At 42.5% G+C, this 18,357-nt stretch overlaps 1 protein-coding gene across 2 annotated transcripts in view; it reads left to right on the top strand.

Moving 5' to 3' along the window:
- Positions 1–18,357, top strand: part of MTOR (mechanistic target of rapamycin kinase) — a 126,279-nt gene that overhangs the window by 32,793 nt on the left and 75,129 nt on the right. For both annotated transcript variants that reach the window (XM_024125589.3, XM_055083778.1), the window contains 6 exons: positions 8,669–8,755; positions 11,939–12,106; positions 12,598–12,710; positions 13,028–13,190; positions 14,290–14,382; positions 15,073–15,219. In XM_024125589.3, coding sequence (XP_023981357.1) covers positions 8,669–8,755; positions 11,939–12,106; positions 12,598–12,710; positions 13,028–13,190; positions 14,290–14,382; positions 15,073–15,219 — 771 coding nt within the window. The remainder of the gene's footprint in view (positions 1–8,668; positions 8,756–11,938; positions 12,107–12,597; positions 12,711–13,027; positions 13,191–14,289; positions 14,383–15,072; positions 15,220–18,357) is intronic.

The raw sequence follows: 18,357 nt of genomic DNA on the forward strand, positions 1-18,357 counted from the left end.
ATTTAATTTAGAATTTTTGCATCTGTACTCCTGAGTGGAATTGACCCGTGATTTTTTTTTTTCTTTAAACTATAGGTTCAAAGATCTGTTTAGCTTTTCTGTTTCTTCTTGAGACAGTTTCAGTCACATTTTTCTAAGAAATTATTCGTTTTATCTAAGTAATAAACTAATTGGCATGAACTTGTTCACTATTCTTTTACATTTTAATTTCTTGCTAGAGATTTGTCATCATATTTTTCTTTTTCAAAGAACCAACTTTTGCCTTTGTTTCTCTTATCTCATATCTTTGTTTCTATGTCATTAATCTGCTCTTTACCATTACTTTCCTCCTATTTTCTTTTTTCTGCTTTTTTAAAAAAATTATTGTTTGAATATTAGCTCATCAATGGCGGATCTTTCTTCTTGCCTAAATGTAATCTGTTAAGGCTGTAAATTTAACTCCAAGTATTGTTTAACTGCATTTTAAAACTTTATTGAGATGAAATTTACATACCATAAAATTTACCCTTCTTAAGTAAAATTCAGTGATTTTTTAGTATATTTACAGAGTTGCAACCATCACTACAATCTAATTTTAGAAAATTCCCATCACCCCAGTAGAAACTTCCTACCCATTTGCAGTCATTTTCCATTCCTATCCCAAACCTAGGCAACCACTGATCTACTTTCTGTCTCTGTGGATTTGCCTTTTCTGGGCATTTCGTAGAATTGGAAGCATACGTAGTTTTTTGTGTCTGGCTTCTTTGACTTTTGAGATTCGTCCATGCTGTATTTTCCAATCTTTGTTACGATTTCTTTCATCAGTGAGTTATTTAGAAGTGGATATTTTAATTTGCAAACATGGGATTTTAAATTTCTTTCTTGGATATCGGTTTCTAACTTAATTGCCTTGGGTTTATGATTCTTTGATGTGTGCTGAAACTGCCTTAATAGTCTGATGCTTGATTGTTTTTGGTTAATATTTCCTTTATGCTTGGGAATAGGGTGTGTTTGCTATTGTTTTGCACAAGATTTTACATATGTTATTAGATTTGAACTTGCTGTGTTCAAATATTTTGTATTGTTAATATTTGTTTGCTTAATCTATCAAGTACTGAGAGAAGTGAGATAAAAATCTCCTTTTATAATGATGGATTTATTAATTTCTCATAGTGTAGTCAATTCTGTTTTATATATTTTGGGGGTTATATTTTTAGGTGCATACACATTTTAAATCATCGTTATCTTCCTGGTAAACTGAATCTTTTATCGTTTTACAATGACCCTTTCTATCTTTAATAATACCTTAAAATTTATTTTGCCTTATGTTAATTTGGCTATACCAGCTTTTTTTGGAGATGTATGTCTTTTCTTATCCTTTCACTTTTTAAAAAAAATTTATTTATTTATTTATTTTTGGCTGTGTTGGGTCTTCGTTTCTGTGCGAGGGCTTTCTCTAGTTGCGGCAAGCGGGGGCCGCTCTTCATCGCGGTGCGTGGGCCTCTCACTATTGCGGCCTCTCTTGTTGCGGAGCGCAGGCTCAGTAATTGTGGCTCACGGGCCTAGTTGCTCCGTGGCCTGTGGGATCTTCCCAGACCAGGGCTCGAACCCGTGTCCCCTGCGTTGGCAGGCAGATTCTCAACCACTGCGCCACCAGAGAAGCCCTGTCCTTTCACTTTTGACTGTCTTATGACTTTTTGCTTTAGATGGATGTTTCATAATGATATATATAATAAGATAGCTAGATTATCTTTTTAATCTAATTTGAAAATCTTTGTCTTTCAATCAGTGCATTCAATCCAATTAAATTTATTGTGATTGCTGATAAATTTAGGTTGATTTCCATCATCTTACATCGTGCTTTATTTTTGTCCTACTTTGTGTATTTCTTTTCTTTCTTTTCTGTCTTTTTTGGGCTTGACTGAGCTTTCATTTTCTTATCTTTGGCCACCCTTAATTTCATTAAACATTTTGTAATGGAATATTTTAACCATAAACAGAAAGTAGACAATTTATATCAAATTCTCATACTCATCAACAATTATTTTATCAATTTGGTTTCATCTTGTTACCCCCTACCCCCAGCGCACGCGCGCACACACACACACACACACACACACACACACACACACTTTCTTTCTGGGGTATTTTAAAGCAAATTCCAGATAACATATTATTTCACCATTCAATTCTTTTTTTCCCTATATAACCACAATTACAACACCTACATTAATTAATGAAAATTATTTAATATAATCTAATACCAGTCCTTCTTCAGATATCCTTGTTTGTCTTAAAAATTTCTTTTTACGTTGGATTATTCAGATCAGAATCCAAATAACAGGGCATTTGGTTGACATGTCTAATTCTCTTTCCATATCTTCTCCCTTTTCCCTCACTGTTTTTCTTTCCGTGCCATGTGTTTGTGGAAGAAACCAGGTCATTTGTCCTACATAATCTTCCATTCTGGATTTGGCTGATTGTATCTTCAAGATGTCTTTTAAGTTTTTTTTGGAAACTAGTTAGATTTAGAGGCTTGATTAGATTCAGGTTCTATTCTTTCGGCAAGAAATACTTCATAGGTGGTACCATATACTTCCTATTTCAACATTTAATAAGCAGATATTTTCTAAATGATCCACTTCTAGTGATGTGAAGGTTAACCAGAGGATTCAGGTGCTGTGATTCTGCGTTCACCATCAGCCTTTCTCCCAATCATTTTATCGTTTATTGATGATTGTTTCCTAGAACCATTATTGGAATAACAACTGCAAAATGGCGGTTTTCTAATTCTGTTATTCCTTCTGGATTTGTAAACTAGAAATCACCTATAAAGAACTCTATGTCATCAGCTATTTAGTTAATTTGATGGATAGTTTGTGCAGGAAAGGCAGAATAAATGCATGATTCTTTCCTTTTATTCATCAGTTTTTCAGAATAATGAATCAAGTCCCTTGCACCCTCTTAAAAGTGACCCAGGCACCCCCCTCGACCCCCTGCCATTTTTTGGAGTATCCTTAACAACTCATGGATGTCTGTCCATCTATCTAGTGTTTCTGTTCATTGAAGACAGTCTTCTTTTAATGATCTAATCATCCCACTCAACCTGGCTTTGTGTTCTTTTAACATTGCCCAGTAATCTTAGTCTTTGATCACTTTCTTTCTTTCTGGCAAAAAAAAACTATTTCAGACTTATCAAGTATACTTCACTCAAGCCTAGACATGGCCACTTCCAAGGAGCTATGGTTTCTTCAAGTGGGAGATGGAACTTAGAGACGGCAGTTTGTGTGCTAGGGTGCTCATTGCTGCTGGTGTGTCATTGTTTCTAGGTCTTCTCAGTGAACAGAACTAGAAATATTTGATAATTTTTAAAAAGGAAAAAGTAATATATAACTTAATACTGATATTTCCAATTCAGATTTAAGATTAAAGGGTTTTTACTTATTTGATTTTATACTTGTATCTCTTTTCTGTTACACTGAAAAACTCGATTCCTTGGTTCTGACATCTCAGTAATTTCTTGCTTTATCTTGCAAAATATATGCATTTTTGTATACATATAAATAGTATATGACCAGTATTAGAATTAACAATATGATTACTGAATGCAGTTCAAGGTCTTTTGCAATTTGTTATTATTTTTAGGATGTGTCTTGTTGGGGATATACACCAGAATACTGTGTTCAAAGTCACTTGAAATAATTCTTTGAGTGATTGTGCAACCACCTTGGTTTATAGTTAAACTCATTTGTTCCTATTTATTTTCAATTTTTAGAAATTTCTTGTGAGTTTTTCTAATTTAACTTTCATTCTAGTTATGTAAGACATTAGCATGATTCAAGAGTCAAAACTATAAAATAAGATATATTTAGCAAAGGCTAGCTTCCCTCCCCATTCTTATACCTTGTTTCTTCCTTCCTCTGTCATTTATTATTGCTGCTATAACAGATCACCACCAATTTAGTAACTTGAAACAACACAAATTGATTAACTTACAGCTCTTTAGGTCATAAGTCTGGCATACATCGTACTGAACTACAGTCAGGGTGCCATTAAGACTGTGTTCCTTTCTGGAGGCTCTAGGGGGAACCCCTTTCCTTGCTTTTTCTAGCTTCTAGAGGCTGCCTGCATTCTTTGGCCTCCTTCCTCCATCTTCAAAGTCAGCAACATTGTATCTCTTTGACTCTCCTTTTTCCCTCAAATCTTTCTCTCCGAACATAACCAGGAAAGGTTCTCTGCTTTTAAGGACTCCTGTGATTAGATTGGGCCCACCCGGATAATCTCCCCATCTCAGCATCCTGCTCCCTAATCACATCTTCAGAAGTCCCCTTTGTCATGTAAAGTAATTTATTCACAGGTTCTAGGGATTAGGACATGGGTTTTCGGGTACCGAAATTCTGCCTACCACACTTCCTCCTAAGCTAACCAGTTTTATCAGTTTTTAAATTTATCTTTTCAGTGTTTATTTTTGAAAATATAAGGAAATATATGTCCCCCACCTTCCTTCCTCAGAAGAATAACATAATATAAACTTTCTGAATCTTACTTTTTTCCACTTTCACAGCAGCATGTCTTGGAGTTCATGCCATAGCAGTATAGTGAGAATGTCTTCATTCCTTTAGAGGCACTTGGTACTTCATTGTGTGAACATGCCATAGCTATTTGACCAGTCCCTATTGATGACTGTGTTTTTCCAGTCTTTGATATTTAAAATAATCCTGCAATGAAAAGCTTTGTGTATACATCATTTTCACCTCTATTTCTTCTTGTACTTAAATGCCTTCACCTTTTACGTTTAGATCTTTGAGCTCTTTGGAATATGTCCCAGTGTACAGTATGAGGAATGCATCCAATTTTATCTTTTTCACCCATAAAATTTGACTTGCATACCTTATTTAACAAAGTCTAAAATTAGTCATTGTCTCCATCCTTTCCCTGAACAATATAGAAAACTTAGAATGACTGATCAAAGTATTATATCTCCCTTCCCTCTCATGTTATTATCTAGTATCACTTTTTTTTAATTCCAAATTAAATGTTACTGTTATTTTATGCAGACAGTGTTTATATTTATCCCTTGTGCCACTTCATTTCTGTCTCCCATCTCAGAGCTTCCTCCTAGGACCATTTTCCTTCTCTCTAAGGCAAATTCTTCTTCTGAGCATCCATCAAAGTAAATGCTCTGGTTTTGTTTATCTGAAAAAAATCTTTATTTCACCCTCTTATAGAATCTTTATTTAGCTGAGAATACAATTCTGGGTTCTCCTTCAGCTGTAGATATTATCCCACTGTTTTCTGACTTCTTTTGTTGCTGTTGAGAAATTATGATTCCTTTTTATGTAATCTCCCTTTTCTCTATGGCTGTTTCAGATCTTCTCATTTTTTTTTTGTTGTCCTGAAGTTTCACTATTGTAAATCTAGATATGCATTTCTCTTTCTTATCCTGATGGGGATTTGTGGACTTTCTGAATATGAGGATTCCACCCTTCTATTTTTTCCTTCCAGAATTAGAGTCAACATTTAGAGCTTCTCACTCTGTCCTTAAGGTCTCTTAGTTTCTTATCTGTGTTGTTCATCTTTGTCTCTCAGAGGTGTATTCTGGATATGTCTTCACATCCATTTTCTATTCACTGATTCTTTAGCTATGTCTTTTTGACCTGTCATTGAGTTTTTAGTTTCTACTACATTTTATAATTTCTAAAGTTATACTAGGTTCTTTCAAACATGCCTAGTATTTTTGATAGTATCTTGTTCCTTACTCATTTTTTTTAATTCTCATTCCTTTAAGCATTTTAAACAGGTTTACTTTATATTTTCTATCCAATAATTCCAATATACATAAGGTTTTTGATGAGTCTAATTCTGTTGTTTATTGTTTCTGCTGAGTCATACTCGCAGCAAGTCTGTAAGTCTGTCCTTATGTGTTTTACAATTTTGGATCATGCATCGTATTCAGCTGGACTTCCCCTGGAGCAGTTAATACTGGAATATCTGCTCTGAAGTTGCATCTCTCCAGAGAGGGCTTGCATTTGCTTCTACCAGGTGGTCTAGGAGAACTTTTTTTTTTTTTTTTTTTTTTGCAGTACGTGGGCCTCTCACTGTTGTGGCCTCTCCCATTGTGGAGCACAGGCTCTGGACGCGCAAGCTCAGCGGTTATGGCTCACGGGCCCAGCCGCTCCGCAACATGTGGGATCTTCCCGGACCGGGGCACGACCCCATGTCCCCTGCATCGGCAGGCGGACTCTCAACCACTGCGCCACCAGGGAAGCCCCTAGGAGAACTTTTAGTTAGTTTCTTGGCTTAGAGTTTCTCAGGCCACTTAAAATAACCCCCTAAACTCAAATGAGAGTGGCCTGAAATTACAAACTCTTAGGAAGGCTTTTTTTCCTACCTAGACCTCACATCAAGACTCACAGATTACTTTGTCTCCTTTGCCAGTGGACAGATTTGGTGGTAGGAGGTTTCACCATTTTTCTTGATATGTAGCTTTTTGAAGGTCTGGCTTTATGTGAAAGGTTTCAGTTCTGATAATCTGATAACAACGTTTATATCTTTTATGCATTACTTTTAGGCTTTTCACAGCAAGAGGATTTAGGAGGGGATCTAACCCACCATATTTTCAGGAACAAAGCTACGTGTTCTTTTAAAATACTAATGTTCAGGAGGGAAAAGAGAAAAAAGCTTGTGAAAGAATCTAAGGGAGAAGAAATGAGGTGGCTACACGGACCCCCTCCCTGGAGATGAGGCACCTGCCTGGGTGTATCCGCTGACCCTTATGAATCAGCCACCAGAGAGGCTGCCCCATGGACACCTCGTATGAAGTGACAGCAAGGATCAGGAGGCTTTTGTCCCTTCGTCTCAGGGTTTCCCCTGACCTGCCATCCCCAATGCCCTGCTTTTCCTCCAGTTTAGATTTTCTACCTTCTTTCAGGTTCTGCATAACAAAAGTTTAACTCAAAAACCATTATATTTTAGAGTCTCCTGTCCCTTGATGTCTATAATATACTTTTGTAGGGACCATTTCACAAAAACTGTCAGCAGTGATTCTGTGAGGAGGTGCCCGGGAGATACGTAGGGATGGCTCTACCGAGCTGAACCTGTGTGCCATGTGAGACCAGGTTCTAACCCCCTTAGAATCCACTGGTGTCCCTGTCCTTAGAAATTAGTCCAAACTCTCTTTGAGCCCAGTCCTATGTGTCCTGTCAGTCTCACCTCTTCAGGTAATGAGTTCTGTAAGTCCATTACTCACTATTTGAAACATACTTTTTATTTTTCCCCAACTTACCCAAGTTTTAAAATGTGGATAAGGGTGAAAATACATATGTACGAAATTATTCTTGTTAATGGAGGGCAGCAAAGTCATAGAGAGCTATAAAAATTGGGGGGGGGGAGGGAGGTTTACAATATGATTTGCGACTTGATATTGACATGTAGCACTATCTGAGGATCATAACAAAATAAAAACTACACCCTGAAGACATCTTTAACCTGGAAAGTAGGTGGGATTTCTCTTACCTAAGCTGTCTTCATTCCCAACTTTGTTTCGTGAATGGCATCTCTTAACAGTTGCAAGATACCAACCTAAATAGAATCTCCTAATCCCAGCCCTCCCTCAATTTGCTTGCTGTTTTGGTTCACAGTTTCTTTCTTTTTTTTTTTTTTTTTATTAATTTATTTTATTTATTATTTATTTTTGGCTGCACTGGGTCTTCGTTGCTGCACACGGGCTCTCTCTAGTCGCGGCGAGCGGGGGCTACTCTTCATTGCGGTGCGCGTGCTTCTCGTTGTGGTGGCTTCTCTTGTTGTGGAGCATGGACTCTAGGCACACGGGCTTTAGTAGTTGTGGCACACGGGCTCAGTAGTTGTGGCTTACGGGCTCTAGAGCCCAGGCTCAGTAGTTGTGGTGCATGGGCTTAGCTGCTCCGCAGCATGTGGGACCTTCCTGGACCAGGGCTCGAACCTGTGTCCCCTGCATTGGCAGGCGGATGCTTAACCACTGTGCCACCAGGGAAGTCCCCACAGTTTCTTAGAGATACAATTAACTAATTTTAAATTAAGACCTAATTAATTGAGTTAATTACTATAAGTGAACCACAATACCCATAATAGTTAGCTGCATTTATTTTAGAAAGTAAGTGGTAGTGAATTAAGACAGAATAAACAAAAGATACATCTACAGTTAATTAAAAATCTCATGTCCATTTTTAAGTTTTCAGTGACTCCAGAAATCCTTCAATGATAGATGATGTTCATTGGGCATTTAACAGTATTTGTGTCCCTGTTCTAGTGCTTTCCAGGTATTAGCCCAGTTAACTCTTACCACAAGCCTATGAGACAAGAACTGTTATCTCCCATTTTCCCACAGAAGAGGCTGAGTGCAGAGAGATTAAATGAAGGTCACAAAGCTAGTAGGTAACAGAAACAGTTCAGAACAGCTAGTCTGGCCCGAAGCCCCTGCTGAGCAGAAACTGCCTCACCTGGTGAGTAAAGCCACTGACATATTTTTCAGCCCTCACCACCATTACCACCGATGGTTTTAAATCTCATTCTTTGAAGCTTATTCTCAGAAGAAAGGGTGGTGCAGAAACTGATTCCACGGTTGTCTTTATTCATTAGCGTGCACTTGGGGTAAGCCTGGGAGTTCCGCATCCCTCGTGGTGCCAACTTGCTGACCTTTTCTCTGTTTCAGTTTCTGTTCCAGCAGCTGGGAATGTTGGTGTCCTTTGTGAAGAGCCACATCAGGCCTTACATGGATGAAATAGTCACACTTACGAGAGTGAGTAGACATTACTGCTTTGGCCTGTTCCTCAGTGTTTGGGCCCAGGAGCATTCAGCAGCAGCTTTGGATGACGCGGACATTTTTTCATGGGTCATCATAGAGCCATTATAACCTGAGGATAAAAAGTGGAGCAAGGCATCCCACTGGATTATGAAAGGGGGTGGAGGGGCTCTCGCTACAGGCTCCCAGGTACAAGAAGAGTTCAAGGTGTAAGGTCCGAGGAGAAATCCTGAAGGAATTGTTCTGCCAGAAATAAACTGGAGTTCTTTGTCTCACACACAGCAAAGCAATTTCACTTTAACGTCACAGTAGTGCTTTACTGTTCTCACAAAAGCCCTCTTCCTTACTGCCTGTAAAACCACGGCCTTAAGAGAGGATTGGGGATTGGGTTTTCCTGGGGCCGTTAAATACGGTGGACTCCTGTCAGGCTCTGAGGAAGAAGGTGATGCTTTTCCCTGCTACCTTCAAAAGCATAAATGCCGCCTTCTGACTGCAACAGTGTTGTGGGTTTTTTTAATACATAAATTTATTTATTTATTTATTTTTGGCTGAGTTGGGTCTTTGTTGCTGCTGCGTAAGCTCTCTCTAGTCGCGGCGAGCGGGGGCTACTCTTCATTGTGGTGCGCGGGCTTCTCATTGCCGTGGCTTCTCTTGTTGCGGAGCACGGGCTCTAGGCGCTACGGCTTCAGTAGTTGTGGCACGCGGGCTCAGGAGTCGTGGCACGCAGGCTGTAGAGCGCGGGCTCAGTAGTTGTGACACACGGGCTTAGTTGCTCCGCGGCATGTGGGATCTTCCCGGACCAGGGCTGGAACCCGTGTCCCCTGCATTGGCAGGCGGATTCTTAACCGCTGCGCCACCAGGGAAGTCCCTGCAACAGTGTTTGAGAAGAGGCTCTCTTCCCAAATTTTATAACATGCTTTAAGTAGGTGCAAAGGGCTCCCCATTGATGGCAGTATCGTTTTTCTGTATTGGGGGTGGGAGGCTGCTTCCTGCCGTTCTCTATAATTTCAGTGTCTCTGCTGGGGAGATTGCTTTGCAGAGATGGCTGTGTCCTCAAAGAACTGGAAGACAATTATTCCAGTGATTTTTGTTCTTCTACACCAGACCTTTGTAGTTAACTTGGAAGAAGCAGCAGGACTAAAATGAAAGTGGCGGGCTTCAAAAATGGAACTTCCCCGAAAATGAGTCTCTGAACTGAAGAACTCCTATATGTATAAATAAGTAAAAGCTGCTCTGTTCCCTGCCTCCTGCCACAGGGGCCTCTGTACAGGAAGAGTTAGGCAAGATGCTAAAGATCCTGCGGGTGGTGTTAAGGGAGTTGGGGGTGGGGCGGGGAGGGAGGAAGCAGTGTACTCGGGGCTTGAAGCTGAAGTAATCTGTGACTTATTCCCCAAAAATGACTTACTACAAAACATATAGGCGTTTGAGGCTCGGAGCCTTACAGCTGCAAAACACAGCTTTCATTTCCTCCAAGATAGAGAAGGTACCAACAGGGCTCTTCTTTGGCTCTTGATCCTGGGCATTTTAGTGAGCTCCTCCGAGCCCAGGAAGAGATCGGGGCTTTGTGAACAGTGATCCAGCTGACATCCCTGGGGACGCTCCCTGGTTTCTTTTTTTTTTTTTTTTTTTTTTGTGGTATGCGGGCCTCCCTCTGTTGTGGCCTCCCCCGTTGCGGAGCACAGGCTCCGGACGCGCAGGCTCAGCGGCCATGAGCCGCTCCGCGGCACGTGGGATCCTCCCAGACCGGGGCGCGAACCCGGTTCCCCTGCATCGGCAGGCGGACGCGCAACCACTGAGCCACCAGGGAAGCCCCTCCCTGGTTTCTTTGACAGAGAGAAAACCCCTTGTGAGGAGCCCCGATGACCCTGCAGTGGAAAGGTAGGCGGGCTTTCTCTAAAGAAGGCAGAGTGCGGTCCCAGTGAATGAACATCAGACAAACCACGGAGGCCATAAAATTTGTGGTTTTTCTTTGTCGAAGCTTTTTATCTAGAGAAAATAGCTTTTTCAAAGAGAATACCTCTCTCCAAGCAGAGAGAAAGAAAGTTTTACCAGCACCTTTTAGTATAGATTTTTTTAGAAATGTTTTTACTTTCTAAACTACTATGATTTAAGAACAATTTTTTCTAAATAAAAATACCTTAGGCTTCTTTTAAAGCCTTCCATCTGAGGAGTTTTTTTTTTTTTTCACTGACTTCTACTCTGAATTAAATGGGGGCCCAAGAGTATTAATAAGCATATGTTGCCATCATTAAGTCTCCTACTCTGGAGGTTTTAAAGAAGGCAGTAGGCCACTGTCTTTCTGAATTGATTTGAAATGACAGCATTTCCTGGAGTGAGAGACTTGGACCAATTTGCGTTGCAGTACCGAGACAGGATCTGGAGCCAGTTGGCCAAGTTTTTATTTTAGTAATTTATATGAGATATAATTAGATGAATGTAGAAAAATGCTCCTCTTGTGGCACTCTCCAGGCCTAAAAATGGTTTGGGACAGATGTCAGATGCTGTCGAGCAAAGTCTAAATCCAAAAGGGCAGGAAATCTTGTTAACACTGAAGTCACCCTCTGGCAGAGCCCAGGTGCTACCCAAAGTGAGACCACCCCTAGACGGCTGGAGAGCTCCTAGAGTGATGCAGGCCTGGTCGTTCGTTCATTCTGCCATATGGGTTTGGGTGGCTGGAATATGCCAGGCGCTCTGCTAGATTCAGGGAGACAGGGATGGATCGGAGGGTTTCTTGCCCTTAACCAGCCTACAGTCGAGTAGAGGGAAGACGGCAAAGAAAATTAAGTATTACAGGTGCTAGAAGAGAGCAGAGCAGAGGGACCCACAGTGGGTAATGGAAGGCGATAGGAGCGCCTTCTTAGGCGGAGTGAGGCTTGAGCCAGGTCTGGAAAGACAGATGGGCTTAGCTGAGCAAGAGGTGGGATTCTAAGCCGAGAGCAGCACGACCAAAGCACGGAGGAGCCATGTAGCCTGGTGCTTTTGGGGAAGTGCAGTTTAGTTGCTCACTGTGACTGACGTAGGATACTGGGAGTCCTGGGGGAGAGGAGGATAAGGAAGGAGTCCCATGGCACAGACCATGCTCGCTACATTTGTGCTTCGTTTTGGCTGTCTCAGTTCCTTGGTTCATATTTCAGCAGAAGCGCCCCCGACTTTGCTCCTCTGTCTCTTCCCTCTTTATAGGAGTTCTGGGTCATGAACACCTCCATCCAGAGCACGATCATTCTTCTCATTGAGCAGATTGTGGTAGCTCTTGGGGGTGAATTTAAGCTCTACCTGCCCCAGCTGATCCCACACATGCTCCGAGTTTTCATGCATGACAATAGCCCAGGCCGCATCGTCTCCATCAAGGTGAGTAACCCGGGGTGTCCTCTGGAGAGGTTTCCAGAGTCCATCAGAGTCCCTGGATGATCATCTAAGAGACCCTGTTCTGAGTGACAGGGGGATGCTCGGTCCATAAGCCTGACTCTAAAGAATACTGTGGTACCAGTGTACAGTTTACAGAATGTTTCTAATCCTCTCTTGGTTATCATTATGTTTCGTCTCTTTTAATGGATTATTCTTGGTAAATATTTTATTTAGCATACCAGTTTTCTCTGTTATCCAGCAACTGATTCCTTACCAGTTGAAATAAGTTCAAAGAAAGCACGGTAACATATAAGTGAAATAAAATGACATGGAAAAGTGCTACCAAGAGAATGTAATTCAGAGCCATTTAATAAAGGCTTTTCAGAGTCCCCAAAGAATTTTGAATTATCCACACCACTGCCGCCCTTCAGGTACTTAGATACTTGATACCTGACTGTATTTGTTCATCGCCGTGCCTTTCCTCCTTTTTGCAGTTGCTTGCTGCAATCCAGCTGTTTGGTGCCAACCTGGATGACTATCTGCATCTGTTGTTGCCCCCTATCGTGAAGTTGTTTGATGCCCCGGAAGTCCCATTGCCATCTCGAAAGTGAGCACCTACCCTTTAGGACTAACGGTTACCAAGCTTGTAATGCTTTGTTGAAAATGCCCTTTTCTTAAGTCCCCAGGTCATCTTTCTGTTTTTTTGTTATTTCAACTCTCATTAGTTTAGTCCAGATATGTACCAGGTTTATGGAAATCTTCACTGTCCCCATCCCACAGGAATATGTGTTAGATCTCTGTACCCAAAATAATGTCAGAAGCCATTCCTTCCCATTGGGTGCTGATTGTTAAGTTAGCCCTCAGCCACTTCTCTTACTCTTGGGCTGTGTGTTAGCAATTACTGTATGTCAGCGATTGTTGTAGGGCAGCGTTAGAGACAGTGGACCGTCTGACGGAGTCCCTGGATTTCACTGACTATGCCTCTCGGATCATTCACCCGATTGTGCGAACGCTGGACCAAAGCCCAGAACTCCGTCCCACAGCCATGGACACGTTGTCCTCGCTCGTGTTTCAGCTGGGGAAGAAGGTGAGGCAGGAGTCCTCGACACGCGCGCTCTTCTGCCTTTGCAGACTTCTCCACTTGTTAGTCTGTAGGCCTCAGTCACTGACAAAGAGCTGGGAATTGTTTGTGCCTTTTTTCCCCTCTTTATTCAGCAAGTATTTATTGAGCCACCTCTGTGGGCTGAGTGCTGTTCTGGGGATAACGCTGTAAACAGAATGATGTCCTTGTTCTCACAGAGCTTACATTCCAGTGAAGCAAAGCTACGAGACATAATTTATCTCCTAAGTGGGATGGGAGGGAGTAGGGAGAGATGCTGTTTCTTTATAGAGGCAGACCCCTCTGATAGGGGAACATTTCAGCAGAGACCTAAATAGGAAAGGCCCAACGCCAGGGAGCTGGCTGCAGGCAGAAGGATTAGCAGAGGCAAAGGTGCGAGATGGCAGTGCTTGAAGGGTGGGGCAGCCGGAGGGCAGTGACTTCAGGGGAGGGGGCCAGGGGGAAAGTACTTGGAAGAGGTCATAGAGAGAACCTTGTGAAGGCTGTGCTGGCCGTAGGCGTGGAAGCTAGGTATTGTGGCCGGTGGTTCTCAGAATGTGACCCCTGACAAGCAGCATTAGCATCTCCTTAGCTGGGTGCTGCTTAGAACTGCAGGTTTTCACGCCTCACCCCAGACCTACCAAGCCAGCAGTTCTGACTGTGGAGCCCAGCAATCTGGTTTCATACGCCTTCCAGGTGGTTCTGATGCCCACTAACATTTGCACATCGCTGTGGTCGGCCATTATAGTTGGCTTTCACTCTGAGCAAGACTAGAATTCTTTGGAGATTTTGAGCACAGGAATACTGTGATCTGACCTAATATTTTTAAATGATTATTCCCAGTGCTGTGTGGAAGAATAGACTGGGCCAAGAGGGGAAGCGGAGAGACCATTAAAATAAGAGGCTGTTGCAGAGACGCAAATGGAAGGTGATGGGGATGAGGATCATAGCACAAGGGGTGAAAAGTACCACAGAGCTAGTCCCAGACCCAGAAGGAGGAGCTGTAATGTGGTAGGGGTAATATTCTTTTTTCTGTTTCCCACTCTCCAAAGTAATGGTTTCTAATCTGCTTCCTCTCTTGTTATAGTACCAAATTTTCATTCCAATGGTAAATAAAGTTCTGGTGCGACACCGAATCAACCATCAGCGCTATGATGTCCTCATCTGCAGGATTGTCAAGGTGAGCTGCGCTTTGTTTCTGTTTCCAAGTCCCACGTTGTCTTTCTCAATTGGCATTCTTGTAATCCTAGCAGTGGGGGTATATCTAGCTTTCTGGCTCTGAACTAGAGATTGGCAAACTTTTTCTGTCAAGATAGTAAATTTTTTCAGCTTTGTAGGCTATGTGGTCTCTGATGAAACTGCTCAGCTCTGCCACTGCAGCCTGTGAGCAGCCATATGCATATGTAAACGAATGAGCCTGATTGCGTTCCAGTAAAACTTTATTTATGGACACCAGAATACGATTCTCTAATAATTTTCACATGTTGCAGAATATCAATCTTCTTTCAGTTTTTTTCTCAGTCATTAAAAAATGCAAAAACCATCCTTGGCTCTCAGGTCCTACAAAAACAGGCAGCAGCTCCTTGCCGGCCCAGCTCTTCGTCATGTGTATGACTCACGGTTGTCTCACGTTTGCCGGTTGCATGCTCATACTACTAAGTCAGTGCTTGTCGGTGGCCAGGAGTGACCAGCGCAGACTGGTCTCAGTGCGGAATACAGCCCACCTATGATTCATTCTGTCCATATGTGGAATCTTAACCTAAATCCTGGCTCTTCCAGAAGGTGTGACCCTCCCAAGGCTTAAGGATGTTTTCTAAACTGGGAGCAGCTTGTGGAGTTGCAGGGTGGTTCTCTAAATCTCTGGTTGCAGGGATACACCCTTGCTGATGAAGAGGAGGACCCTTTGATTTACCAGCATCGAATGCTGCGGAGTGGCCAAGGGGATGCGTTGGCCGGCGGACCAGCGGACGCGGGACCCATGAAGAAACTGCATGTCAGCACCATCAACCTCCAAAAGGCAGGTCCATCGTTTCCGGGGGGGCTCGGAAAGGAGAGCCCCTGCTCTTCTCTCTTGTTCAGAACTTTCAGCTCTCGCTGTCTTCTGTTTAAAACAACCAAACACCAAGCATCTTTCTGAAAATCTAGATACCATGAACTTAGGTCATTTTATTTTTTCTCCAAGTATCTGAATTATACAATTCTTTAATAGAAGGAAAATAAAGAGCAAGGTGTCCTTTTGTGTTCCCTTGGAGCTTGCTATTTATTTATTTATTTTTCCGGTACGCGGGCCTCTCACCGCTGTGGCCTCTCCCGTTGCGGAGCACAGGCTCCGGACGCACAGGCTCAGCGGCCACGGCTCACGGGCCCAGCCGCTCCGCGGCACGCGGGATCCTCCCGGACCGGGGCACGAACCCGCGTCCCCTGCATCGGCAGGCGGACTCTCAACCACTGCACCACCAGGGAAGCCCATCCCTTGGAGCTTTGACAGTGGAATGCATTGTTGCAAATAGCATTCTCATTTTTTACATGAACAGAACACAACCAGTGAGCCTCCTAGTTAGCACTGAGCCTGATGCAGGCTCTTTAAAGCAGTGCTCCTCAAACTTCTCAGACTCATTGGGCTTACTACATGCTGGGGAGCTTGTTGTTAAAATGCTTGTTCTGATTCAGGCCCAAGCTCAGGCCTTGATAGTCTCCATTTCTGACAAGCTCCCAAGTAATGCCGATGCCAGTGGTCCACGGACCACACTTTGAGTAGCGAGGTTTTAGATCTCTGCAGATCAGTACTGGATTCTCTGTGCTGACCAAAGCCTGGGATATAACCAGCTTCTCATCATGTATGCCACCAGCTATGCACTTAAAAAGAGGCAGTTTCAAATCATCTCTAATGGATGGATCTAAACAGAGTAATCATATACTTCACTGACTTTTAAATAAATATACCAGGTTGCTTATTTTCCACATTCTGCATTAGCCTTTAGTACGTCTAGTGACTTGTAAGCAGCTCCCAGTTTGAATTTCAATGTGGTAGTTTTCTTTATTAGCAACACAGCTGCATTTCATGTGTAGCAGCAGATAGAGGTAAATAAGTGGGCAGGGCTGGGTCCTAGTTGACTTAGTGTCTTCTTTTGGCCAAGCCCATAACGATTTGCGTACAGACCTGTGTGCGTGTGCTCACCCACAGCTTTGAAACACTGGCCTGTACTCCTGACATCAGTCTTTACCCACACAGACAGCTGCAAAGTGGCCGCTACTGAGAAACGTTTGATGATTTAAGATGAAAGTGGTAAAATACCCCTGGGTCCTGAGTGATGCTGCTCTACCTCTGCGTGTTTTGTAACTGCTAGTCCAAGACTTCAGGAGGAGAAAGGTCATCAACCCCTGGCATTCCCAAGCAGTTGTTGAGGCCACCATGCTGACACTTCACATTTGAGGGAGGGGCCAGACAAGGAGGCCAGATGCACGTTTCCACCCAGATGTTTTCAGCCTGCCTAGGTTCAGAATGTCCTTCCAACCAGGCAGCTGTCCACTCAGCTTTAGGGCTTTGTTCTCTCTATTTTAGGAAATTCCCCAGTGGTCTAGTTTGCTTCCAGAAAGTTTTGCTTTCTACCCAGGACTTGGAAAAATAGCATAACCTTTGCCAAACAGAAAAAAGAATCTCAGTCTGTCTCACCTGAGAGAACAGATCAAGTTAAAAAACCCTAAGCAAAGCTCTCCACAGCGGACTCTCAGATCCATTTCATCGAAAAGTAAATTGTGCTTCTACATATTCATGTCACGATAATTAGGGATTGGTATATTTGTCACTTTTAACCAGCTTTCAGAATAATAATTTGCCACCTCAGTCACCTTTCTGTTGGCTATGCTAATAGAGGATTTACATAGTACAGAAAACATACAAACCATTTATGTGTACCTCTAGGATGCCTTCCAAGATTCTCAGCAGCTTTCCTGTCTCATGATAATCTATTCGGGCTTACCTTCTAAATGAGCAAGCTGGCGTTCCATCAGCGCGCACCAGTGTAACCAGATGAGGCAGTCAGCGGTGGGCGGGTGAGGAGAGGAAACTGGCCGGAGTTTCAGCAGTTACTGTAGAACCCAGAGAATTGAGAGTTGATTGTGTTTTAAATTACAGAGCAGTGGGGAAAGGCCCAGGTGAGGGACATATCCTGTTTGATAGATTGTGCAGTTGTTCCTTAAGCTGAAATTTTTTGAAGAGCCTTTTGCTACCATTTATCAAATGGTACCAATGTTAATGATAGCACTAACCACCACCACCATTTGTTGAGTGCTTCCCATGTGTCAGGCACTGTTGTGAGCACTTGACATGTATTGACTCCTTTAATCTTCACAGTAACCCTATAAGTTAGATGCTGTCATTGGTGTCCCTCTTTTATGGATGTGGACGTTGAGGCACTGAAAGGTTAAGTAATTTGCCCATTGTCAACCAGTAGATGGTGGAGCCAGGGTCTGACCCAGGTATGACTCCAGAGACCAGTCTCTTAACCACTGTGTTGCATTGCCTTCGCCCTACCCAAGCTCAACCTCATATCATTAGAGGGCAAAAGACATTAGTAATGCTTCCTTGTATGTGTCTGACTTCTAAATGCCTTGTAATACCGTGCCGGTATCCAGAGACTCGCTGTGTAGGAAGGAAACCAGAAATCTGTGGATCGAAAAGGACTTGATGTTCCCATTTCATTCAACAGAACAAGGTCTACAAAGTCTTTGGTATCTTCTTCTAGTTCAGGGGTTCTCATTGTATGGTGAGTGAGAATCCTTCACATAAATTTTTAATTTGTCTCTCATAGTATCTCTACTTCAGTTTTTGACAAAAAATATTAGTTTATGTAATGTTACTCCTTGGTAACTCATCAAAAGCTATAGCAAATCTCCATTTATCCCAGGGAGGTGATGGATTGAGTCATCGATGGTCAGGTGGTGTAGCACATGGGTGTCTCTTTTCACTCCCTGGACTACTTCACTTGAGAACTTCTGCTTTAACGTATCTGATTTCCCTATTTAGGGAGGATTGACATGTCTATTCTACCAGAAGAATCTTTTTTTTTTTTTTTTTTTTTTTTTTTTTTTTAATTTGCTGTACGCGGGCCTCTCACTGCTGTGGCCTCTCCCGTCGCGGGGCACAGGCTCCGGG

The sequence above is a fragment of the Physeter macrocephalus genome, chromosome 3 (genome assembly GCF_002837175.3).
Source record: "Physeter macrocephalus isolate SW-GA chromosome 3, ASM283717v5, whole genome shotgun sequence".
NCBI lineage: Eukaryota > Metazoa > Chordata > Mammalia > Artiodactyla > Physeteridae > Physeter > Physeter macrocephalus.